Genomic DNA, 27032 nt, shown 5'->3' on the forward strand with positions numbered 1-27032 from the left:
ATTTTTGGAAGAAGTAATTTTTTTCATTTTACTTCACCAATTTGGACTATTTTGTGTACGTCCATTACATGAAATCCAAATAAAAATCCATTTAAATTACAGGTTGTAATGCAATAAAATAGGAAAAACGCCCAGGGGGGATGAATACTTTTGTAAGGCACTGTATGTTGCCTGTAACTGTATTTAGACATAGCCTATTTAAAAAAGTTATTGTGTAATCATTTTAATCGACTATGAAGGCGCGATTCACACAGTCTCATCTGAACAGTTGATGTTGAGATGTGTCTGTTACTTTTACTCTGTGAAGCATTTACTTGGGCTGCAATCTGCAGTTAATTGCCGATTTCAGAGGCTGGTAATTGTAATGAACTTATCCTCTGCAGCAGAGGTAACTCTGTGTCTTCGTTTCTTGTGGCGGTCCTCATGAGAGTCAGTTTCATCATAGAGCTTGATGGTTTTTGCGACAGCACTTGAAATTTTCCGGATTGACTGACCGCCATGTCTTAAAGTACTGCTGGACTGCTGTTTCTCTTTGCTTATTTGAGCTGTTCTTGACATAATATGGACTTGGTATTTTACCATATAGGGCTATCTTCTGTATACCACCCCTACCTTGCCACAACAAAATGATTGGCTCAAACGCAATAAGAAGGAAATCAATTCCACAAATGAACTTTTAACAAGGCACACCTGTTAATTGAAATGCATTCGAGGTGACTACCTCATGAAGCTGGTTGATAGAATGCCAAGAGTGTGCAAAGCTGTCATCAAGGTAAATGGTGGCTACTTTGAAGAATCTCAAATATAAAATATATTTTGATTTGTTTAACACTTTTTTGGTAACTACATGATTCCATATGTGTTATTTCATAGTTTTGATGTCTTCACTATTATTGTACAATGTAGAAAATAGTAAAAATAAAGAAAAAATGTGGAATGAGTAGGTGTGTCCAAACTTTTGACTGGTACTGTATTTGTTTTAATATAAAACATTTTTTTACCCCTTTTTCTCCCCAATTAGTAGTTAGAGTCTTGTCCCATCGCTGCAACTCCCGTACAGACTTGGGAGAGGAAAATGTTGAGAGCCATGTGTCTTCCGAACATGTGACACAGCCCGGGATCAAACCGGGGTCTCTAGTGATGCCTTAAGCACTGCGGTGCTTAAGTCCACCGTTTCACTCGGGAGACTCTGTAAATACACAACTTGAAGCAACCACATATTTAGCCATGGAGCATGTTTCAATTGGCCAGTGAGGTGTAAAGCCTTGACACATCCACAACTTATCAAAACCTAGTCCTTTTGCGCCACCACCACCTACTGCACACATCATTTCCGTTGTGAAAATACAGATACGCACCCTCAAGTCTGTAGCGGCACCGCCAGCACCAAGTTTGTTCAAATAGAGCCCTAAGAGACACATCCCTTCCGTTAGCCCAGCCCAGAGACCATCTCCATCCCCACTGCTGCAGCACACCCATCACAACCATATACAGCCATGGAGAGACTGAGCGAGAGCGTGAGAGAGTGAGAGAGCGAGCGAGAGAGAGAGGAGAAAGAGAGAGTGGGGAGGAGAACGAAGAAGAGAGAGGGAGAGAGTGAGGCAGGGGAGGGAGAGAGAGAGAGGGGGAGGGAGAGAGAGAGAGAGAAAGAGGAGGAGAAGGAGAGAGAGATATGTCCAAAAATATTGTTTATTTATAATGACCTAGGCCTCAAGGAATCCATGATGTCATTGGTCAGGGTGGCTCTGGCTAGCTTCAAATTGTTAGAGTGATATGAGGAGCTAAGGAGAGGGATGATAGCCTATATACACACAAACTAAGTAAGAAGACCGAAATTCAATAGTAAAGCAGTGCGTATCAAAGTCCACAGTGCTGGGTTCAAACAACTAGTACTTTGGATTAATATGGGAAGTATGCTTCAAATGTATAATACAGCTACAGACACCACTACAAAGGATATGTGTGCATTTGTGCAAATGATCCTTCTCAGTGACTCTGAGGATTACAGTTAGGGGTTCATAGTTCACAGAACAGAACAGTTCTAACACTAAGGGAACAGTCCAACACCTCCTTTGGGGAGTATAGCCTACAAAACCCACTAAGTTCAGACAGCGCCTGAAAGAGACAATACTTGGTCCTGTGTGGATTATTTGGTAAGACTGTGGGGCTAGCAATACCATGGTTGAGGGTTCAATTGCCACAAGGATCACATACAAAAAAAGGTATGCACTGTATTGTAAGTTGTTTTGGAGAAAAGTATCTGCTAAGTTTACTTTAGTTTATTAGGATCCCCGTTAGCTATTGCACGTACAGCAGCTACTGTTCCTTGGCGTCCACATAAAATGTACAAATACATTACAAAGTACAGAGACAACAAGAGACAACAAAAATACTATTTACACAGTATTCATATATACATATGCATATTATTATATACAGTACAGTTAAATTAGATATTTAGAAATAGGAGAGGTACTGGGATACAATACACTACATGACCAAAAGTATGGGGAGACTTGGTCGTCGAACATCTCATTCCAAAATCATGGGCATTAATATGGAAAAATTTGACAAACTGACTTGTTGGAAAGGTGGCATCCTATGACGTTGCCACGTTGAAAGTCACTGAGCTCTTCAGTAAAGCCATTATACTGTCAATGTTTGTCTATGGAGATTGAATGGCTGTGTGCTCGATTTTATACACCTGTAAACAATGGGTGTGGCTGAAATAGCCGAATCCACTAATTTGAAGGGGTGTCCACATACTTTTGTATATATAGTGTATGTTAAACTTGCTTTATGCCTGAGTAACCTCTGGTGGCAGAGGATTCCACGATGACACGCCTCTATACATAACTGAGCAACGCATTAAATCTGTTTTTGGTTTGGGTACCGTGAAGAAACTGGTATGTCTGGTGGGCTATGTATGTCTGTTTAAAGTGCATGCAATACGATTATACAAGTGGTTAGGCATTTTCAACACACAAATATTTCTTAAAGAGACCAGAAGAGAAGTAGTCAATTTCTCAACAACCCTCAACCATGCAAGACTATCATGCATGTTGTAGATGTTAGTTCTGTGTGTGAAGATAAGGGGAAGGCGTGCTGCTTTGTTTTAAGCCAGCTGCAGCTTTGCTAGGTCTTTCTATGCTGCACCTGACCCTATTACCGGACAGTAATCAAGATGGGACAAGATCAAAGCCTGAACAAGTAGTACAGTTGATCTTTGTGTCCAAAATGATGAAGATTTCTTTATAACAGACAAACCTCTCCCCATCTTCACAACAACTTTGTCAATATGACTTGGCCATGATAACTGACCATCTTGCTCAATGGTCACACTCTTTCTCCAGTTGAGGTTTAGGTCAAAGAGAATGCTTTGAATCAAAACAATGCTTTTGGTTTTAGATGTATTTAAGACCAGTTTATTGTTAATTACACATTCTAACACTGACTGTAACTCCTTGCTAAGATTCTCAGTGAGATCATTGGCTGAAGGTGCTGATGTGTAGAGTGTGCAAACGTGTAAGACAAGTGGCAAATAATTTGTAAAAATAGAGAAGAGTAACAGCCCAAGGCAAGTGCCATGAGGGATACCACACTGTACAAGCTTCCATTGAAGCAAACTCTCTAGTTCTATTGGATAAGTAACTCTTCAACCATGTGATGGCAGGTGATGTAAAGCCATAAACAAGTGAGATTTTTTCAATAAGAAATTATGATCAATAACATCAAAGGCTGCACTGAAATCTAACGATACAGAATATAACACCATAACCCAAATATGAGGAAAAAGTCAAAAGATCGAAACAACAAACTACAAATAATAAAATACACTACTGATCCAAATGTAGGGGTGTGATTTGTGTCACGCTATCTCTGGTTGGCCAAGTTGGTTAAATTGTCTCCTCTAGTGAGAAGGCGTGTCAGCTAGGGGAAATGTCTTGGAAATGGACAAGAAAACACGTAGTGATCCTCGCAACAGTACAACTGGTCTGTGAATTTGTAGCCAGGCCAAATTCCATGGCCAGACATTTTCTCCCCAAAACAACGTTTGGCCACACCGCCCTATTGTAATAGCAGTGTCTGTTCCCCTGATCTGGTCTGTACTGTATAAGGAGAGCCTGGAGTCTAGGTACCGAACAAAGGCCTGTGTGAGATCATACTGTACACACACATACTGTAAACATATGTGTGTGTACAGTAAGCATGCTTTTACATGGTTTTCATTGTGTAGTGTCACAGTATGTAGAGGTCCAACTCACAAAACATAGCTGGCTAGTAGAAAGACAGATGTGGAATGGCAGTGAAATGGTATTAGCCATAATGCCATAATGTTACACCGTGAAAACTATGACAAAACAAACAGAGGCTTGGTATGAAGTCGAAAGTTAGATCCTGTCCTTGCTTGGAAAATGGCTGTGTGATTATTTTTGTCTATGTACTCTCCTAACATAATCTAATGTTTTGCTTTCGCTGTAAAGCCTTTTTGAAATCGGACAATGTGGTTACATCAAGGAGAAGTGTATCTTTAAAATGGTGTTGAAATAGTTGTATGTTTGAGAAAGTTGAATTATGACATTTTGTTGTTTTTGAATTTGCCGCCCTGATATTTCACTGGCTGTGTCCCACACTGGCTGTGTCCCGCTAGCGTCCCACCTAGCCCATAGAAGTCTGATGGCCTTGAGAAAGAAGCTGTTTTTCAGTCTCTCAGTCCCCGCTTTGATGCACCTGTACTGACCTTGCCTTCTGGATGATAGCGGGGTGAACAGGCAGTGGCTCGGGTGGTTGTTGTCCTTGATGATCTTTTTGGCCTTCCTGTGACATCGGGTGGTGTAGGTGTCCTGAAGGGCAGGTAGTTTGCCCCCAGAGATGCGTTATGCAGACCTCACTACCCTCTGGAGAGCCTTACGGTTGTGGGCGGAGCAGTTGCCGTACCAGGCAGTGATACAGCCCGACAGGATGCTCTCGATTGTGCATCTGTAAAAGTTTGTGAGTGTTTTTGGTGACAAGCCAAATTTCTTCAGCCTCCTGAGGTTGAAGAGGCGCTGCTGCGCCTTCTTCACCACGCTGTCTGTGTGGGTGGACCATTTCAGTTTGTCCATGATGTGTATGCCGAGGAACTTAAAACTTTCCACCTTCTCCACTACTGTCCCGTCAATGTGGATAGGGGGGCTGCTCCCTCTGCTGTTTCCTGAAGTCCACAATCATCTCCTTTGTTTTGTTGATGTTGAGTGTGAGGTTATTTTCCTGACACCACACTCCGAGGGCCCTCACCTTCCCCTGTAGGCCGTCTCGTCGTTGTTGGTAATCAAGCCTACCACTGTAGTGTCGTCTGCAAACTTGATGGTTGAGTTGGAGGTGTGCATGGCCACGCAGTCATGGGTGAACAGGGAGTACAGGAGAGGGCTGAGAATGCACCCTTGTCGGGCCCCAGTGTTGAGGATCAGCGGGGTGGAGATGTTGTTACCTACCCTCACCACCTGGGAGCAGCCCGTCAGGAAGTCCAGGACCCAGTTGCACAGGGCGGGGTCGAGACCCAGGGTCTCAAGCTTAATGACAATTTTGGAGGGTACTATGGTGTTAAATGCTGAGCTGTAGTTGATTAACAGCATTCTTACATAGGTATTCCTCTTGTCCAGATGGGTTAGGGCAGTGTGCAGTGTGATTGCGATTGCGTCGTCTGTTGACCTATTGGGGCGGTAAGCAAATTGGAGTGGGTCTAGGGTGACAGGTAGTGTGGAGGTGATATGGTCCTTGACTAGTCTCTCAAAGCACTTCATGATGACGGAAGTGAGTGCTACGGGGCGATAGTCATTTAGCTCAGTTACCTTAGCTTTCTTGGGAACAGAAACAATGGTGGCCCTCTTGAAGCATGTGGGAACAGCAGACTGGGATAAGGATTGATTGAATATGTCCGTAAACACACCAGCCAGCTGGTCTGCGCATGCTCTGAGGACGCGGCTGGGGATGCCGTCTGGGCCGGCAGCCTTGCGAGGGTTAACACGTTTAAATGTTTTACTCACGTTGGCTGCAGTGAAGGAGAGCCCGAAGGTTTTGATAGCGGGCCTGTCAGTGGCACTGTATTGTCCTCAAAGCGAGCAAAGAAGTTGTTTAGTTTGTCTGGGAGCTAGATATCGTGGTCCGCGACGGGGCTGGTTTTCCTTTTGTAGTCCGTGATTGACTGTAGAACTGCCACATACCTCTCGTGTCTGACCTGTTGAATTGCGACTCTACTTTGTCTCTATACTGATGCTTAGCTTGTTTGATTGCCTTGCGGAGGGAATAGCTACACTGTTTGTATTCGGTCATGTTTCCGGTCACCTTGCCCTGATTAAAAGCAGTGGTTCGTGCTTTCAGTTTTGCACGAATGCACGGTTTCTGGTTGGGGAATGTTTTAATAGACGCTGTGGGTACAACATCACCGATGCACTTGCTAATAAACTCGCTCACCGAATCAGCGTATTCATCAATGTTATTGTCTGACACTATGCAGAACATATCCCAGTCCACGTGATCGAAGCAATCTTGAAGCGTGGAATCCAATTGGTCGGACCAGCGTTGAACAGACCTGAGCACGGGCGTTTCCTGTTTTAGTTTCTGTCTATAGGCTGGGAGCAACAAAATGGAGTCGTGGTCAAATTTTCCGAAAGGAGGGCGGGGGAGGGCTTTATATGCGTCGCGGAAGTTAGAATAACAATGATCCAGGGTTTTGCCAGCCCGGGTTGCGTATTCGATATGCTGATAAAATTTAGGGAGTCTTGTTTTCAGATTAGCCTTGTTAAAATCCCCAGCTACAATAAATGCAGCCTTAGGATATGTGGTTTCCAGTTTACATAGAGTCAAATGAATTTCTGTCAGGGCCGTCGATGTGTTTGATTGGGGAGGGATATACACGACTGTGATTATGATCGAAGAGAATTCTCTTGGTAGATAATGCGGTCGGTATTTGATTGTAAGGAATTCTAGGTCAGGTGAACAAAAGGACTTGAGTTCTAGTCTTCCCTGTGGTTCAGTTGGTAGAGCATGGTGTTTGCAATACCAGCATGGTGTGTGCAACGCCAGGGTTGTGGGTTCAATTCCCACGGGGGGCCAGTTAAAAAAAAAAAAAAAATGCATGAAATGTATGCATTCACTACTGTAAGTTGCTCTGGATAAGAGCATCTGCTAAAATGTAAAAATGTAAATGTTGTATGTTGTAATGATCACACCATGTCTTGTTAATCATAAGGCATACACCCCTGCCCTTCTTCTTACCAGAGAGATGTTTGTTTCTGTCAGCACGATGCGTGAAGAAACCAGGTGGCTGTACTGACTCTGATGACGTATCTTGAGTGAGCCATGCTACAATCTCTGATGTCTCTCTGGAAGGCAACCCTTGCTCGGATTTCGTCTACCTTGTTGTCAAGAGACTGGACATTGGCGAGTAGTATGCTCGGGAGCAGTGCGTGATGTGCCCATCTACGGAGCCTGACCAGAAGACCGCTCCATCTGCCCCTTCTGCTGGGATCCGATCCATTGTCCTGGGTGGTGGACCAAACAGAGGATCCGCTTCGGGAAAGTCGTATTCCTGGTCGTAATGTTGGTGAGTTGACGTTGCTCTTATATCCAATAGTTCCTCCCGACTGTATGTAATAAAACCTAAGATTTCCTGGGGTAACAATGTAAGAAATAACACATAAAAAACAAAATACTGCATAGTTTCCTAGGAACGCGAAGCGAGGCGGCCATCTCTGTCAGCGCCGGAAGTAAACCGTATGTTCGTAACCAGCTACTATGTGTGAAAACATTTCATCACAGGTAAGACATTTAACTACTTTTAGCTGTACAGTCCGTTTGTTTGTGTTGTTGGTCTTGGCTAGCTTAATGTTCTGGTAGGTAGCTAACTAGCACTCACTCATGTGGCTGCCAGCACCATCATGAAAAGGGGAATGAGGGATACCGGTACAACATTACGTTTTTCAAAGTAGCGAGAAAAGTCGGGAGCATGCAATGCTGAAAAGTAATCTTTAGACATGTTGTACTTTTCATAAATGTAGTTTTGACGTTCTGTCTAATACCGACTGGGACTATGAGGTCAGAGAGACTGAGTATGTATGAGGTCAAAGGGACTGCGTGTGTATGAGGTCATATAGACTGATTGGGTATTAGCTCAGGGAGAATGTGTGTATGTTGTCATAGACTGAGAGGGTATGAGGTCAGAGAGACTGGGTGGGTATGATGTCAGAGAGTCTAGAGACTGAGTGGGTAATAGGGTATGATGTCATAGAGACTGAGTGGAAGGTCATAAAGACAGAGTGGGTATGAGGTCAGAGAGACTGATGGGATTTGATGTCATAAAGACTGAGCGGGTATGAGGTCAGAGAAAGAAAAGATATAGAGACTGGACACCTGACTTAATCAAATGCAATTGCAGTGGGTTTGTGATAAGTGTGTCTGTGACATAAACATGTTAGGCCAGTATTCAGTCCATGTGCAACTCACATGGACTGTACATAGAGCCTCCTTTGATAGACTCACATAACTCAAATAATTATAAGTCACCCTAGGAAGCGCCCAAGAAGAAAGGTACAGTGCAGGGAGTTTCCCAGTGTGAGGACACAAATATACCCAAACAGAGTCTCCTTGGAAATGACACACAGCTAAATATAAATCACCAGGCCAGCTCATTTAGATGCCACATCTCTAGCGACTTCAGCTGGAGATGGCCAGTCTGGTTCCAAACCAGGAGCTAAACTTTGTGTGTGTGTGTGTTGTGGCCCAGGGTGTGTATTACATCTCTCATCTCTTTCTCCCTCCTTCCTCCCTCCCTCCCTCCTTCCTTCCTACTCTCCTTTCTCCCTCCTTCCTACTCTTCTTCCTCCCTCCTTCCTACTCTCCTTCCTCCCTCCTTCCTTCCTTTTCTCCTTCTATCTTTATTATACCCCTATATGGTCACCTCAAATTTTTTGCTAGACCATGGTGCTCTTTGAGATTTCAAAATACATACTGTACCATCTGTGTTGGCCTACGTTTTATGAATACATCCTGTACAGTCACAATATATAATAACTCCTCATGATTCTGTGTGTATATGTGTCGATTGAACTGTTGATACTAAAACGTTGATTGACAATTCATTTTGTTTTTGCTCTGAGCAATGTCATTCCCAGTTTTTTTTTAATGAAAAGCAGAGATGAAAAGCATGGGTGAACGCGGAATCACTGGCTATTTACCCCTAAATAATTTTGGAAAGCCTAATTTGCAAAGTTATGAAACATGTCAAAAACGTAGATGTTTTTTAAGGGTTTTCACATTCTTTGCATTACATTCTACAGATTTATGCCCCAATGAAAATTCCTCAATTCATGCAGGTTCAAAAATGTATTCCGTCAAGGGAGAATGTGCTTTCCTTTACATTTATTACTTGGGATTGGAAAAAATGGCCTTTTTCATTCTCATGTGTTCTTCCATAATCATTTGGTTCTAGACAGAAAGCAGTAGAGTTATGGTAGAGAGGGAAAATGTACAATCGCTGAGTTGAGTAAAAGGATCTAACGCTACACTGCCTCCTGCTGGTGATGATAGGAACTGCAGTCTAAATACAAAGCAAGGCTACTGGAATTCAGGCCTAACCAATCTCTAGTGTCAAACTCATTTCATGTAGGGCCGAAAGTCTGCTGTTTTTTGTTATTTCCTTTTAATTTGTGTTCAATGAAGACTCAAACAACCAGGTGAGGGGAGTTCCTAACTAATCCGTGACCTAAATTGACCAATCAAGTGCAAGAGAGGAGTGCAAATCTGCGGACAATCGGCCCTCTATAGAATGATTTTGACACCTGTGCTCTAGACCCTACCCTCTTGGTACTTGTGTAGATCTGAAAGGATTGGATGGGTGTATTTTATGGCAGAAATGTCACCTTTCAGAACTACATGAAGTGTGTACTGGGGTTTAGCGTCTAGGGGCTGTGTCTGGACAGCGTTCAATGGTTTAAAAATGTAACTTTAACCCCCCTGCCAAGCATGCCTTCTTAAACCACGGAGCTCAAGACATCTGTCAACTTCTCACATCTTTTCAACCTTCAACTTCTACACTTTTATTTATGCTCCTGTGAACAACATTGAACATTTACATTCGTTTTGGCACAATCATGAGGGAGGCAACAGAAAGAAACTGTTTGTTTACTAAAAAAAGGACAGGATGGCTGTTTTGTAGGAAACAAACTAGATGTTAGTTTCCTGTCAAAGCCCTCTTATGTCTGACACCTAAAAAGGCAATGCTGTTTCGCCTGTCTCAAAGCTGCATCCAAGCCAATTACAGGTTGATTTAAAACCCTTGGTTGACGTCCAGACAATGCTGAATATGTGACGATTAATAAATAAAGAGCCCTTCAAAGTCCTTGTGGACTGTTAAGGGAGCTACCTGGCACTGTCCCCAGTATTAATAATATAATAGTTGGTGGGCGAATATCACAGACATACTGCACGCACGTACACATGCTCAATTCCATTTCCACAAACAACCACATACAGAAAGTTAAAGAAAACGTTTATTTCAAGCAAGTGAATGGAGACAGAGACAAACACGCACACTTATACAAAGTAACACACAGGCACAAGCACGGACTTATAGGCACAGTCGCTCTGACAGACACAAATGTAAACATACAAACATACATTTTAAATACACACACATTCCCCCCTAACACACAAACTGTATCAACCCCACCACACACAGGCACAATTTACCCACACAGGCAAACATCTGCTAGTCTCCCATGCTTAGCAGCCCCATCTGCAGCGTTTCACAGAACACGGTTTAGAAATGTAAACATAAACGATGATGGAGAGAGGAGGGGGGAGGTGGGCTCCCTGGTCTTTAGCTCCCACTCATACACAATTTTGGGCCTACGATCTCATGGTGGGTTTCTATGGAAACAATCCAATGCTGGAATTCGAAACTGAGCCACGCAGAGCTGTGGGAACCTCCTGAGCCAGCAGTGTCCATAAACGACCTCTGACCTTTCTCAAAGTTCGTACTAGGACCCGGACGGACGGAGGTCACACGCAGGCCAGCCAGATTGACCCATCCCAAATGGACTCTTCCGCTCTCTCTGTTACATAACACGTGACATTCTGATATGCACGAGAGACTAGGGTTCTGTGATTATAAACAATTGTGGGGGACGACGACGACACACCAGTGGGGACGGAGTGATGCTAGTCTGCTCATTCTCACTCCGTTTGGAATGTGTTCTCTCTTTTCTCTCTCTCTCACCCTTTCTTTCTCTTCTCTCTTACTCTTTCTCTCTCCTGTCTCATGTCCTATTATGGCTAACAGGGTTTGGCCAGTGATTCAACCACAGCATACACAGATCATGATATAACCCAATGGCCGATGAGGACTTCCATGACTTCCAATCTGAGCCAAAACTATAAGGGCTCTGTGTTTTGCCCCATTGTTTGTTTTCCAGTGTACAAATATGCCTTGCTGTCTCTCGCCTTGTATATTTGGACGGGTCAAAGAGAGAGAGAATCAAAACGTTCCTGAAGAGAACAGATCTACACGCAACTTAGTGGAGTCCAGCTGTATCCATATACTACACAAAGCACACCATTGCTGTTTTACCTAAACTCTTGTCCTCCAGGGACTTTCATTTTGAAGTCAAGGCTCTTATTGTGAAAAAGAAGAACGCTAACCAGAAAAATCTTTCATATGGCTGACACAGGCACATTAACACACAATCAATACTTGTCATCAATACTAGTCAACATCTTTCAGTGCATTATATAATGTGTATGTACAGCTGGTAAAAAGAAACATCCATCTTTCACTTGGCATATACAACATGGACGTCCAACCTTACGTGCTTCCCATGTATATGCACATGCCTACGAGATAGGAATCACATCATATTATGGGATACTTGGTCCTGTCCTGTATACAGAACGTAATATGGCATATCAGCCAAGTATGTACAGCTGTAAACACTGGGCTAATTGAAAAGATCTTGCCAATCTCTGCGCCACAGTTAGTCATTACACAGCAATGCACTGGCACGATTCCCCAGCCGTGGTTTGTGTTGGTTTTGTGTGTGTGTGTGTCTGGATGACGTAGGTGTCGGAGGCATTGACTGAGAAACAGCTTTGAGTGGATGCAGGTAAACACAAGCCTGAGGGGATTGTTTAAAGGTGTATGTGAATTATTGCGTGTGTGAGTGCTGCATGTGTGTGTATGTCTGTGCGTGTTTCAAACCTAAAACCAGTTTACTATGTTCTGCTCTCTCTCTCTGTCTGTCTCTCTCTCTCCTCTCTCTCCACACTCTCTCTCTCTCCACACTCTCTCTCTGGGAAATTAAATTGCAGGCCCAGCGTTAGTTAACATGAGGGCACGTCTCAGGAATGTACTACCCAGCATGCCCCACTCTACGCCACGCACCTCCAAGCATGGGAGTCCCACTGAGGGAGCTATCGCCTCATCACTCACTCTGAGGACATCCTTACCGCACCATGATCACACCAGAGCTTCCACAAGACAGCTCAAAATGGACACCCCACTCTCCAACACACTGGAGTCCACAGAAATCTATTGATGCTATTGATCTCTATGCTGTAATGTCGGCTCTATAGGCTACATCCCTTTGCTGGTTACGTCCTAACTGTGTATTTCTCCCTCACATACAGTACTGTACTCTCAACTCATGCCTTCACTATATGGACCTCACTCTCACACAACATGACAGTCACAGCATCCACATAGCGTCTTCATGTACGTCAAGTTAAAGACTCATATTCTCTGGTGTGTGTCTCCCAACACACCAAATTACTAGAATCACATAAGTGACTTTATATGTAAAATACTATGTTAATTGAACCCCTCATCATTCTAGCCATGAAGTGATTTATGGTGATCTTCCCTCTGTTCTGCACCTGGACAACACAACTGTCTAAATCAGATCTCTCTCTCTCTCTCTTTCTTCTAGAGGTGAGGAATTCACCAAACATGGAGCTGCCTGGGATGGGAGGAGAGAAGCATCCTTCAGCCAGAGAGCAGCCAATGACTGAAAACACACACACACACACACACACACACACACACACACACACACACACACACACACACACACACACACACGGTTGCGCAAACACACACAAGCATGCACACACACACACGCGCGCGAACACACACATACACACACAATTTATCCTATATACAATACACTTTGCACTTCTCAACAATACAGCTTGACTACTATTTTACTTACCTATGGCTCATACAGTACCACTGTGTATAACAATCAAACAGCACATTTTAGTTCTTCCCAACCTAATAACAAATAATAACGTTTTGAGAACGCTAATAAACTGCCATGACAGAGGAATGCAGAGTTGTTCCTGCAGGGTTCTGTTAAATATATGATCCAGAATGGAAAAAGAGGGGTGAGTATAAGAGGTACAGGAGTGGTGTTTTATCAAGAAAAGTGGTGTGGGGGTGGGAAGTACAGCCCTAAGAGGGTAATCCCTCAGCAGCTATCCAAAATACCGCAGAGGTCCACTTCCTCCACACACACAGACGCACACACACACATCAAACGTAAAAGAAGTAGCCAATCATGAGTCATGTTGCAATCACTCTAAAATCCATCACTCTGCCTAGTTAGAGACTACATAGCCTACCTACTATAATGCAATGAAGCAAAATCAGAGGGAGAAAACAATGTATGCAAACCAAACATCTGCACAAGCAAATGGTACGAGTGTGAAGTTGTGGTATTTTCTCCTGCTTCCTGCTCTCTGTAAGGCCCTTTCGTCCAGCTGGACTCAGTTTCCTCTGGTAAATACTGCCACTGTTGTCCTTGAGAACCATATTTTGTTTTCACAACACAGCTGCTGTAGGCCTCCCGAGTAGCTTGCCGCTGTGTGTGTGTTTGTGTATGTGTGTATGTGTGCGCGTGCGTGTGTTTTCATGCATGTATGTGTGTGTGCACTTTCTCTCTCCTCGGTCGTAAAAAGACCATATGTCTGTGAATGTTTTACATCTTAGCTAATTAACGTTTAAGTGGGCAATCAACAAAATGTTGGGTGTGATGTCTACCTCTGGGGTGAATTGTCTTGGCATAGGGAGGAAGGGGGTTACAAGGTAGAGAAAAATACATGGGAGGCCATTTCACAAAGTGAAACTCCCTTGTAGATGACATACTGGGGAAGGAAAATAGATGAACTCCCTACTTTTGCCCTCAGAACAGCCTCAATTCATTGGGGCATGGACTCTACAAGAAGTTGAAAGCGTTCCACAGGGATGCTGGCCCATGTTGACTCCAATGCTTCCCACAGTTGTGTCAAGTTGGCTGGATGTCCCTTGGGTGGTGGACCATTCTTGATACATACGGGAAACTGTTGAGCGTGAAAACCCCAGCAGCGGTGCAGTTCTCGACACAAACCGGTGCGCCTGGCATCTACTACCATACCCCGTTCTCGCCTATTCACCCTCTGAAAGGCATACGTACACAATCCATGTCTCAGCTGTCTCAAGGCTTAAAAATCCTTCTTTAACATGTCTCCTCCCCTTCATCTACACTGATTTAAGTGGATTTAACAAGTGACATCAATAAGGGATCATTGCTTTCACCTGGATTCACTTGGTCAGTCTTTGGCATGGAAAGAGCAGGTGTCCTTGATGTTTTGTATACTCAGTGTACATTGCAGGCTACTCTTTGTCTTGCCAAGGATTAGAGTAAATGTATACACGGAACGTGCAGAGAGGGCAAATAATTCCACATCCAACAGAGAATCTCAAACCCAGACCAAAAAAGGTAATGCAGCAACATAATGTTGTTTTTATTGCCCGTGCTCATACGTTGGATTCCCAGAACCAAATCCCTGGATGTTTGGATGGCATTCTGAAGAAGGGATTACTCCACAATGCATACATGGACACACTATTACTGACAGATTCACATTGTGGAAGTAACTGTATTGTTGAGCAACTGTTGAGCAATATATATATATATATAAATTTAAAAAAATCTTACCAGCTCATAGTTAGTGGCAGGGACACAGGACGAAGACACCTGGAAAAGAAAATGAAGAAAATGTTGTATGTTGCAGATTATGCATAAGCACATACAGTATACAGACAGTCGATACCTGATTTAAACTCTCCAAATTTGACCTGTGTGATCCTGAGCATTAGTCCTTTGTTTTTACTGTATGCTTCAATATAGTATATAGTACATTTCCCAAAACTAGTACATCTTATGAATGTGTATCAATGTGTATGTGTTTATAGGTATATCACAGGAAGACTATGACAATACCCTTGTGATCAAAATGTCTTAACAGAGATACAGACATCAGACCTAAGAGATGCTGTACAGTTCATTTTAGAATAGAATGATTGTCTTGTTTACTTCATTGTTCCCATATGATCCATATCAAAGCTGGCTAAATCACTTTTGGCCCAGGCTGAGAGGCTGGGAAAAGAGAACAATACGTTAGCATTGAGCTCTGAGCCAATCTCAATGGACAATCTAATAACACAGTCAATTTCCGACTGTGTAACAGTAGGCAACAAGTGAAAGGTAGCCTAACTGCTAACTCCTAGCAGCAGTTAACTAGCTTATCTTAGCCCAAGAAAGTCAATGATGTTTAAAGGCGATTGGGAAGCCTACTGGAACCCATGATCTGCCAATGTTGGCGCTAACCTCTAATCCGATTAGCGCTCTAATGGCTGCGACAATCAATCCCAGAGTTCCGAGCAGAAGCACGAGGACGGCGAGGGGGTAAACAGGAAGAGGATAATAACGAGGGACTCAAATAGAACACTGAGATGAACCGTTTCCACATGAGGACCTTCAGCCAAACAGTAAGTTGTCAGTGATGTTCCCTTCCTAAAGAAGTCTATCTTTCACTTAATTTTCAAACAAAAGACTATTGTTAGGAAAGGCTAAATTAGAAGCAGGAGACAGTAACTCGGATTCAATCAGCTGTTGACCTTTTTCACTTGCTCATCTCTCTATCTCTCTTTGCCTTACCCCCCCCCCCCCCCCCCCACACACACACACACACCCACGTTCTCTCTCTTGCTCTCGTAACAGGGCTGTCTGTCAATGCTGGACCACTATCTTTGTTTTAGTGCTAAAAGGTCAGCTGTAGGCTATCAGGGCTGTTAGCCTTTAAAAGCTCTGTCATACACAGAGGCAAATCCTTGACTAATTGTCCCTTGCGGTGTGAACAGAAGACTTATGGTTTCTTGGGGTCTGCTTTATGTTTACGCTAAAGCTAGCACATTCCTTTCTGTCCACATAAAAAGCCTGAACAGTCTCTAAAAGTCCCCACCAAAACTACCCAAATGTTGCTTCAGGCAATGTAAAGCACCGCAAATAAATACAATGGGACAAATCTGTCACGGCAGAGAGTAAATCAAGGATTATCCATCGCTAAGCCCATACAGTGGTTGATCTGCAATTCTAATACCGAGCTTGCTACTTCTTTGTACTGTAAGAAAAAGCCTCATTCAATAGCTCAGTTGTTTTCACAATGCATGGCAGCAATGACTCAATGCTTAACTCTCTCTATTGTGTCTGTTTCGGATTTCTTTGTTCATAAATCAATGTAGTTTATTCATGAAGCTATAAATGGAATGTGGAGATTTTCTAAACTGACTAAGGCATAACCTTAAAACGTTGGGACAGTGAAGGTACAACTGCGACAGTGGTTACTAATTTGCAGTGAAGTTTCACAAACGCACAAGAGGTCTACACAAATTCACCTGAATGCCCATTGGTCCTCACGACAAAGCAATCTCAAGATCCTCAGGGAGCTCAAAGCCAACTGGATGTTTGTGACAATGCAGCCAACACACACGTTGATTGGATCAAGCTAAAAGCATCACTGAACGGTAGCCATCGGGGTGTGAGTCGGCTTATTGGATTCACAAGGTTATATCGGATGCGTGAGTCACATTGGGTCATCAAAGTCTTTGTCGTTTTGGAGGCCGTTACTCAAACCCCTGATGGAATAGAGGAATGTGGACTGTAAACAGGAAAGCCTTGCTATCTGATACCAGCAAAAAGAGGTGCATAGTAGTTAGTTGAGCATGTATAGAATGTAGCATTTGTAGGGAACTATTTAAATACAGTGTAAACCAAAATAAATGCTGTATCTCTGACTAATGACTGACTGCAACCAGATAAATCAAGTAGCATGAGGACAGCTCCATGGAATGTCACTTGTCTCTTGAGAAAGGCTACAGTTATTATTTAGAGGTGCTGTGAGTTGACAAAGTACAGTATCTCAGCCTGGTTCAAGTCTCCGCACTGTTAACCTCCTCAAATCACCCCAACCATGCCTGCCCATGTCTGCACCTCATCCCCCAACTCTCCCGTTCACTCCACACACTGACAGCTGCCCCCTCCATGCCTCTCAGCTCATCCAAGGACTCCAAGGGGCCTGGGGAATGTCTGAGCCCCGCTGAGGTGCCTCCTCACTGGGCCTGGCCCATCTCTTCACATGGCCCCCGCTTCACCCCCAGGCTCCTGCTGCTAACAGTTAAGTCCACCTGCAATCAATAACCACTCCGACACCTTGTGTGTTTCACCCGAAATTCCCGCCCTTTTCCACTTGCCCTGAAATCCTCCATGACCCTCCCTTGAGTGAGGAATTTTCAGGGTCGGATTGGTATCGAGGATGTTCTTATCGAAGTTGCCGTGAAGGGCATATACTGGTGGGGGAATGGAAAGTGGTCTTCGGGATTGGTTCACAAATCAGTAACACTTGACAAGTGTGTTAAAGCAAGTGCTCTATACTGAGGATTAACAAGGCTAAGGGCTAAGGCTAATCTCAGTCAAATATCCTAATAGGCAGCAGTGGCATGTATCCATTGACACCAAGGGAAGCCCCCCCCCCCCCCCCCAAAAAAACCCCCGATATATATATATATTATAATAATTATCTTTTGTCTCTCTGTGTTTCATCATTTTCCTTCAATTCACAAGAGGCTGAATGTATCTCAGGTGAGAAAGCATCCGAGGGAGCGAAACAGCGCCCCTCTGACTCTCCACGTGTAGGCTATCTATCGGATACTGTCTGGTCCAAACGAGTATGACATTGTTGCCACCCATAGCATTGAAAACAAGGGAAGCCAGCAAGCATTTGGCTTCCCTTGACAAAAAAAGTTTAACAAATTTGCCAATCATTGCTGAGCTAGGGAACTGTGAATGGTCCTGGCGGGAAAATAAATTATGTCAAGGGAAGCCAACTTGGATTTGGCATCTCTCCTATCAAATTGCTTTAAGAGCCTAGGTCATTAACAGAAACAACTTGAATTGTTGCATCTCGTTGTGTTGTTGTCCTCCGGTGGCTAGCTAGCTAAATTTGTCCCTTTCCTAAATTAGCCATGGATGGAGATAGGGATTTGGACTTGTGGTTTTACTTAATTCTCTGTACAGGCCAATGGTTATAACGGCGATTCTGATCCAACCATTAATTCCAACCATTAGTTCAATATGTAGCTAGATGTAGAAGGCTAATGATAACTAACTAACGTTGCGATGAACGGAAGTTAGGCTAGCAACCAAGCATTTTAGGCAGGTAGCCTAGGACAACAAAAAATAAAAGTGAGTACCGTATGACAGAGTGATAGACCGTTTTGTCAACATGAAAGAGAAGAGGATGGCATTGGCGTTTCTCTACAAGTAGGGTGAGTCAACATGTTTTTCTACGCACACACATGCACGCAAACATAAATCAGAACCATGGACATCCACATCATATTTAGGTTATGTTGATTAGACTAAATTGTTTTTGGTATCTTTCAGCAGAAGTGATTTGATGATGTTGAAATGTTGAAGTTGAAATGGCGCTTGAATAGTGGAGGCAGCTCCATTTTTCTTTGCAACTTGCGGTAGCTCTCTGTGGTTCTAAATCAATAGCTGTTTAGTGGTCGGAAAATGACGGAAACATTAACTTGCTTGACCATGCTGTAGGTCATGTAACTGTCTCTTACATGCAATAGGACTTCACCGGACAGAGGTTGCTATCCGGTTTTGTGATAAAACAAAGGTGTGGTTGAATATATTCTGCAACCGTCTTGCTATTGTCTCAGCCTTTAGGCCTATATATCACAGTGGCAAGGCATATGAACTAACAGGTTATAGAGCAAACAACGCAATTATGACAACACATTCAGTGTAAGTTGTATTATGGCTTTTTTTTAGGGGGGAGGCTTGGCTTCCCCAGTGATTTTAACCATGCACCGCTACTGATAGGCAGACCAATGCACTATGAATCACAATGAATTCCTGTGTGACAAACAAAGTTCAATGGTGGCCCTCAGCAAAACATTTATTAAACATGGAGCGACCAACAACTAGGCATAAAATAAATGCAATTTAATGGATTTTAACACAGCTGGAGGCGGAGGGACATAGACTTACTTAGTGAGTAAGTTCGACAAAAGAGCAGAAAAAAAGGTAGAACAATTGACACAAAGCCTAAAGGGCACGAATGTGGGTCTATTCAAACACTCCCTACAGCCAAGTGATGGCATTTCAGATGTGAGGTAGTGTGTATGAGTTCAAATGGGATGACGACGTTTGGACTAATAATCTTGTAAATGCGTAATCCTTGACCCCTTCGGGCTCCTTACTTGGCCACAATAATGAGAACCCACAGTAGGCTAGATTGAGACAGAACGGAAGAGGTCTACCCATAAACGAATAACTCAGATTCTACCCTAGGTAGCCATTTCCAGTGAGTTGTACTCTTGGCTTTAGAGGCCCACTGTAGCACATAGTTTAGCATGCATCCTGTAGCCTGGCAGGTGGTCAAAGACTAGGCACAGAGACTGTTAAGAGAAGGGCCAGGTGAACACTTAGTATTGGGCCCACCGCAGGTCAAACCGTGGGTAACCGCGCTGAGAAAATATTACCCTGACACTCTGAAAACTAGAAGGAAGTAAGTGCAGAACAGAGGGAGAAATGAGTAAAGAAGAATTGGAAATGTGAACAGATTTGCAGGTGGAGAATGGCAAGGTGTGGCATAGAGAATGGAAGGAGAGCCTCAGTGAGCCTCCAGGTGACTTTGTGAATACGGGTGAATAAATATAATTGCATTCATAATGATTTACTCAAAAATATGTCATACTGTAGAGCTGGGGTATTCAAAGTCGGGGTCGCGACCCCATAAGGGGGGAACGCAGTGGGGTCGCCCCCAAAAAACAAATAACTACATTTTATTAAGAGTACAGATTATTGTATGGGACAATATACAATGTTTTTGAGAAATGCAATTTGACAATTATTTTGAATAAATATATGAATTGGTTGCTTTTCATTTTGATAAGAGATTATATGTTGATGTAAAAATCGAAATGTACAAATTTTAAAGTTGTGTCATTAGATTTGGGGTGGGGTCGCAAGAAATGATTTGGTGGAAAAAATGGGATCCCCGCCGAAGAAATGACCTTCTTTTCTTTCTCTCTCTGGTTACTTTCTATCAGGACATTGTAATGCCTTTAAGGACCTGGGTAACAATTTCAACTGTTGTATACAAGTACTACATTTACAGTGGTGGAAGGAGAGGGGGGACAAAACGTTTCCAGACCACTTTAGTTAGCATGGGGGAAAAACATAAAGCCTTTGTCAGTGTATGGGTTCAGGGACAGCCATGAACGTGTGTTGATGCTATCGAAGTGTACGAACAAGTGTAATATAATAAAGGGTAATTGTGTTTTTGCATTCTGTACATGCTTGTGTTAACAACATTAAATCAAGGTCCATTTCCCGCAGACAAAAGTCCATGGCAAATGGCTCTGTCAGTACTGGATATACAGTCGTTTATTGCTTACAGGGGAGGATGTACAAACATTGTCTTGTGTTGAGCTACTCCAGATAAACTACAATAGATACAGTGATATGATCAATTTGACTTATCTGGTTATTGATTTAACAAAACAGTTTAGGATTGCTCCGTTTGGGTTAATGGCTTGGGATCATGGCTTAGCTTGCGTTGATAATCCTGCCGCCACAATTGGTCAAATTTTTTTTTTAAAAGCAATCCTTCTCTTCTCAAATAGTTTGATTGTGGCAGTGTGAGAGGTGAGCTGCTGGTGCACTCCAGGCTACCATTACAATGTAATGAATCAATCTTGGTGGGTCAGGTGTATTTCCACAGTGCCAAAAATGGGGCATATCACCACTCAAACCTTCAAACCTCTGGCACTGGCATAAACACAAGGCCGCTCCTGAGTGCTTTTAATGTTTACTCAGACCCAATACATCCATGCATCTGGCAATTCCTCATAGAAATATTTAGTGTGCAAATTCAATTTACTTGGCATAACCAATAACAGAGGGCTTTCCGTAGCAGGGGTATCTTAGTTTGCAAGATTCTGTGTTAGTTTGGACTTATTGGGTATAAACACTAGAGAAAGGAATAAAGTGGAATCGCTGGCCCATGTGCCTGTGCCCATTCCCCCTTCAGAACATTCCGTCTGAGCAACAGCTATGCGTTCCTTTCTCTTTTTTCTTTCAGTGTGAAATGTAGAACATCTTCAGATGACTGCCAAGCTCTGATCCATCCCACACTAACTACATAACATTGTTTCCCTTCTCAGTATGTAAATAGCCGGTCTTTTTCATATATATCTTAATCTCACTTTCTATCTACGAACTAAAAATACTTTCCTGCAACCCGCCTCACCCAATGCGGTACGGATCTGCTATTTTTATTCCTTATTACTGGAACTTCCATCAGAAGCTAGCCAGCTAACTAACTTCTAGTCTTTGTTAGCCACGGCTAGCGGCCTTCACCTTTTTCTCGTTCACCAGCCAGCCTTAGCTCGGCCAGCCTTAACTTGGACAACACCTGCCAGTCTGCACAGCGCGATATCAACCCAGAGCATATCGGACTGATTCTCTCCACCATATCACCGGATTCCTGCCGCTCTGGATCATTACACCGGATCATCGCAGCTAGCTAGCTGCAAATCAGTGGCTACTGTTAGCAAGCACCAACTAGCCTTGAGCTAGCCTTGAGCTAGGCCCATATACCAGCTAATTCTAGGGCTACAATACCTCCTTTGCCAATAGGCCTGGACCCTTTATTGTCGACACGGAGCCCCGCCGATCCATCACGACTGGACTACCGATGTGATCACCGGATGTGGTCTCAACAGGCTATTCTGTTACGATGTCGCCATAGAACCATCTACTAGCCCCGGCCCGCTAGCTTTTCTGAACGCTGTATCCCCTGCTCGCCTAACGGCACCCTGACTTACCTATTGCGGCTCTTTTGACCCTATGATGACTCGGCTACACAGCTAAAGCACAAAGAGACTGTTTCAATAACATGGTACCTCATTTTGTTTACCTGTCGGCCCCAGCCTCGAACTCAGGTCCTGTATGTACCTAACTGACCCGCTCTGCACATTCATCGCCATTTACCCGTTGTTGTCTTAGCTCTCCTGATCAACACCTGTGATTGCTTTATGCCTCTCTCTAATGTCACTATGCCTTGTCTACTGCTGTCTTGGCTAGTTCTTATTGTTTTATTTCACTGTAGAGCTCTCGGTCCCACTCAAAATGCCTTACATTGTCTCACCCCGCACACATGCGGAGACCTCACGTAGCTTAACTGGTGCCTCCAGAGACAAAACCTCTCTCATCGTCACTCAAAGCCTAGGTTTACCTCCACTGTACTCATATCTTACCATACCATTGGCTGTACATTATGCCCTGAATCTATTCTACCACACCCAGAAATCTTCTCCTTTTATTCTCTGTCCACAACGCACTGGATGACCAGTTCCTATAGCCTTTAGCAGTACCCTTATCCTACTACTCCTGTTCTCTTCTTCTGGTGATGTAGAGGTTAACCCAGGCCCTGTAGCCCCCAGGTCCACTCCTATTCCCCAGGCGCTATCATTTGTTGACTTCTGTAACCGTAAAAGCCTTGGTTTCATGAATGTTAACATCAGAAGCCTCCTCCCTGAGTTTGTTTTATTCACCGCTTGAGCACACTCTGCCAACCCTGATGTCCTAGTCGTGTCTGAATCCTGGCTTAGGAAGGCCACCAAAAAATCTTACATTTCCATCCCCAACTACAAAATTTTCCGCCAAGATAGAACTGCCAAAGGGGGCGGAGTTGCAATCTACTGCAGAGATAGTCTGCAGAGTTATGTCATGCTGTCCAGGTCTGCGCCCAAACAGTTTGAGCTTCTAATTTTAAAAATCCACCTTTCCAGAAATAAGTCTCTCACTGTTGCCGCTTGTTATAGACCCCCCTCAGCCCCCAGCTGGGCCCTGGACAACATATGTGAATTATTTGCCCCCCATTTATCTCCAGAGTTTGTACTGTTAGGTGACCTAAACTGGGATATGCTTAACACCCCGGCTGTCCTACAATCTAAGCTAAATGCCCTCAATCTCACATAAATTATCAAGGAACATACCAGGTACAACCCTAAATCCGTAAACACGTGCACCCTCATAGATATCATCCTGACCAACCTGCCCTCAAAATACACCTCTGCTGTCTTCAACCAGGATCTTAGCGATCACTGCCTCATTGCCTGCGTCTGTAATGGTTCCGCAGTCAAACGACCACCCCTCATCACTGTCAACTGCTCCCTAAAACACTTCAGCGAGCAGGCCTTTCTAATCAACCTGGCCCGGGTATCATGGAAGGATATTGACCTCATTCCGTCAGTAGAGGATGCCTAGTTATTATTTAAAAGGGATTTCCTCACCATCTTAAATAAGCATGCCCCATTCAAAAAATGTAGAACTAAGAACAGATATAGCCCTTGGATCACTCCAGACTTGACTGCCCTTGACCAGCACAAAAACATCCTGTGGCGTACTGCATTAGCATCCAATAGCCCCCGCAATATGCAACTTTTCAGGGAAGTTAGGAACCAATATACACAGGCAGTTAGGAAAGCAAAGGCTAGCTTTTTCAAACAGAAATCTGCATCCTGTTGCACAAACTCCAAAAAGTTCTGGGACACTGTAAAATCCATGGAGAATAAGAGAACCTCCTCCCAGCTGCCCACTGCATTGAGGCTAGGAAATACTGTCACCACCAATAAATCTACGATAATCGAGAATTTCAAAAAGCATTTTTCTACGGATGGTCATGCTTACAAATCAGCTGGGCTAGACAATCTGTATCCTCTCTTTCTAAAATTATCCTTCGCAACCCCTATTACTGGCTTGTTCAACCTCTCTTTCGTATCATCTGAGATCCCTAAAGATTGGAAAGATGCCGCGGTCATCCCCCTTGTCAAAGGGGGAGACACTCTAGACCCAAACTGTTACAGACCTATATCTATCCTACCCTGCCTTTCTAAAGTCTTCGAAAGCCAAGTTAACAAACAGATCACCGACCATTTCGAATCCCACCATACCTTCTCCGCTATGCAATCTGGTTTCCGAGCTGGTCATGTGTGCACCTCAGCCACACTAAGGTCCTCAACAATATCATAACCGCCATTGATAAAAGACAATACTGTGCAGCCATCTTCATCGACCTGGCCAAGGTTTTCGACTCTGTCAATCACCACATTCTTATCGGCAGACTCAACAGCCTTGGTTTCTCAAATGACTGCATCGCCTGGTTCACAAGCTACTCAGATAGAGTTCAGTGTGTCAAATCGGAGGGCCTGTTGTCTGGACCTATGGCAGTCTCTATGGGGGACTCTTCTCTGTATACATCAATGATGTCGCTCTTGCTGCTGGTGATTCTCTGATCCACCTCTACGCAGACGACACCATTCTGTATACTTCTGGCCCTTCTTTGGACACTGTGTTAACAAACCTCCAGACGATTTTCAATACAACACTCCTTCCATGGCCTCCAACTGCTCTTAAATGCAAGTAAAACTAAATGCATGCTCTTCAACCGATCGCTGCCTGCACTCGCCCGCCCGTCTAGCATCGATACTCTGGACGGTTCTGACTTAGAATATGTGGACAACTACAAATACCTAGGTGTCTGGTTAGACTGTAAACTCTCCTTCCAGACTCACATTAAGTATATCCAATCCAAAATTAAATCTAGAATCGGCCTCCTATTTCACAACCAAGCATCCTTCACTCATGCTGCTAAACATACCCCGTAAAACTGACTATCCTGCCGATCCTTGACTTCGGCGATGTCAATTACAAAATAGCCTCCAACACTCTACTCAGCAATTTGGATGTAGTTTATCACAGTGCCATCCGTTTTGTCACCAAAGCCCCATATACTACCCACCACTGCAACCTGTATGCTCTCATTGGCTGGCCCTCGCTTCATATTCGTCGCCAAACCCACTGTCTCCATGTCATCTATAAGTCGTTGCTAGGTAAAGCCCCGCCTTATCTCAGCTCACTGGTCACCATAGCAGCACACACCCGTAGCACCCATTCCAGCAGGTATATCTCACTGGTCACCCCAAAGCCAATTCCTCCTATGGCCACCTTTCCTTACAGTTCTCTGCTGCCAATGACTGGAACGAATTGCAAAAATCACTGAAGCTGGAGACCCATATCTCCCTCACTAACTTTAAGCCCCAGCTGTCAGAGCAGCTCACAGATCACTGCACCTGTACATAGCCCATCTGTAAATAGCCCATCCAACCACCTCATCCCCATACTGTTATTATTATTTTTTGCTCCTTTGCACCCCAGGATCTCTACTTGCACATTCATCTTCTGCACATCTATCACTCCAGTGTTCAATTGCTAAATTGAAATGATTTCGCCACTATGACCTATTTATTGCCTTACCTCCCTTATCTTACCTCATTTGCACACACTGTATATATACTTTTTCTCTATTGTGTTATTGGCTGCATGTTTGTTTATTCCATGTGTAACTCTGTGTTGTTGTTTGTGTCGCACTGCTTTGCTTTATCTTGGCCAGGTCACAGTTGTAAATGAGAACTTGTTCTCAACTAGCCTACCTGGTTAAATAAAGGTGAAATAATTTAAAAAATTCAAACATTTAGCAACACTGAAGGGCCAGGCGATGGGATGGATGTGAGTAACATCTTAGAGAGAGAGAGAGAGAGCGTTAGACAGAGGCAGACAGACAGACAGACAGGCAGACAGACAGACAGACAGACAGACAGACAGACAGACAGACAGACAGACAGACAGACAGACAGACAGACAGACAGACAGACAGACAGACAGACAGACAGACAGACAGACAGACAGACAGACAGACAGACAGACAGACAGACAGACAGTGGAGAGTGCACATGGCAGAGGGGTGAAAGAGGGGAGGTAAATAGAGCAGGCTTTGACGCACTCTAAATACCTGCCATGTTTATTCTCCCTGGCGAGGAGTGGAGGCCTGCTGCGTCTTCAACAGGGCCGCCTGTTCATTCTCACTCCATCTTTGTTTGGCAGAACTACTGTCACACGGCAGAGAGAAGCTATGCCTTGTTTCTTTTGTTACTGCACAGCGAGGTCACACTTCCTCCAGACTCTTCAGGATGACATGTGGGATCAAGTCTTATTTACCAATGAGGTGATTTACATATTGCCATGTCTCTATTGTTTGGCAAATGGCCAAGCATTGAGAACCCCATGGAGACAGTGAAAGAGGGAAAAAGGGGAGGCAGAAACAAGGAGAGCAAGAAAGTGGTAGCCTGATCACAGATCTGTATGTGTGACTGTAAGAGATGGCAGACAGCACAAACTGATCTGGGACCAGGCTAAGAAGGTTGGTTATTGCTTAGGATACAGATAACAGAGGGGAAGGTAAAGGTTAATCTCCAATCACGAGGGAGACTTGTGTGTATGAGGATAATAGCGGATTCCTGCCATGAAACAATATCAGTCACAAGTTATTTGAGCATGACCAAGCAATGGAAGAACATAATGCCCATATGATCAAATGTAAGAAAGTAAAATGTGATAGATATGTGTATGTGCACCACATTTCATTGTAGTACACTTTATTGTAAAATTGCAATGTATTGTATCATGTTGTAGCTTATCATAATATGTGTAAGTCTAAGTCTATTGGGATATGGCAACATTAGATTACTCACCCTTGGT

General features: G+C 43.7%; 1 protein-coding gene across 7 annotated transcripts in view; it reads right to left on the reverse strand.

The window, feature by feature from the left end:
- tns1b (tensin 1b) overlaps positions 1 to 27032 on the reverse strand; it is a 302397-nt gene that overhangs the window by 101025 nt on the left and 174340 nt on the right. For all 7 annotated transcript variants that reach the window (XM_029703058.1, XM_029703057.1, XM_029703059.1 and 4 more), the window contains one exon: positions 15012 to 15050. In XM_029703058.1, coding sequence (XP_029558918.1) covers positions 15012 to 15050 — 39 coding nt within the window. The remainder of the gene's footprint in view (positions 1 to 15011; positions 15051 to 27032) is intronic.

Source organism: Salmo trutta, chromosome 20 (assembly GCF_901001165.1).
Source record: "Salmo trutta chromosome 20, fSalTru1.1, whole genome shotgun sequence".
Classification (NCBI taxonomy): Eukaryota; Metazoa; Chordata; class Actinopteri; order Salmoniformes; family Salmonidae; genus Salmo; species Salmo trutta.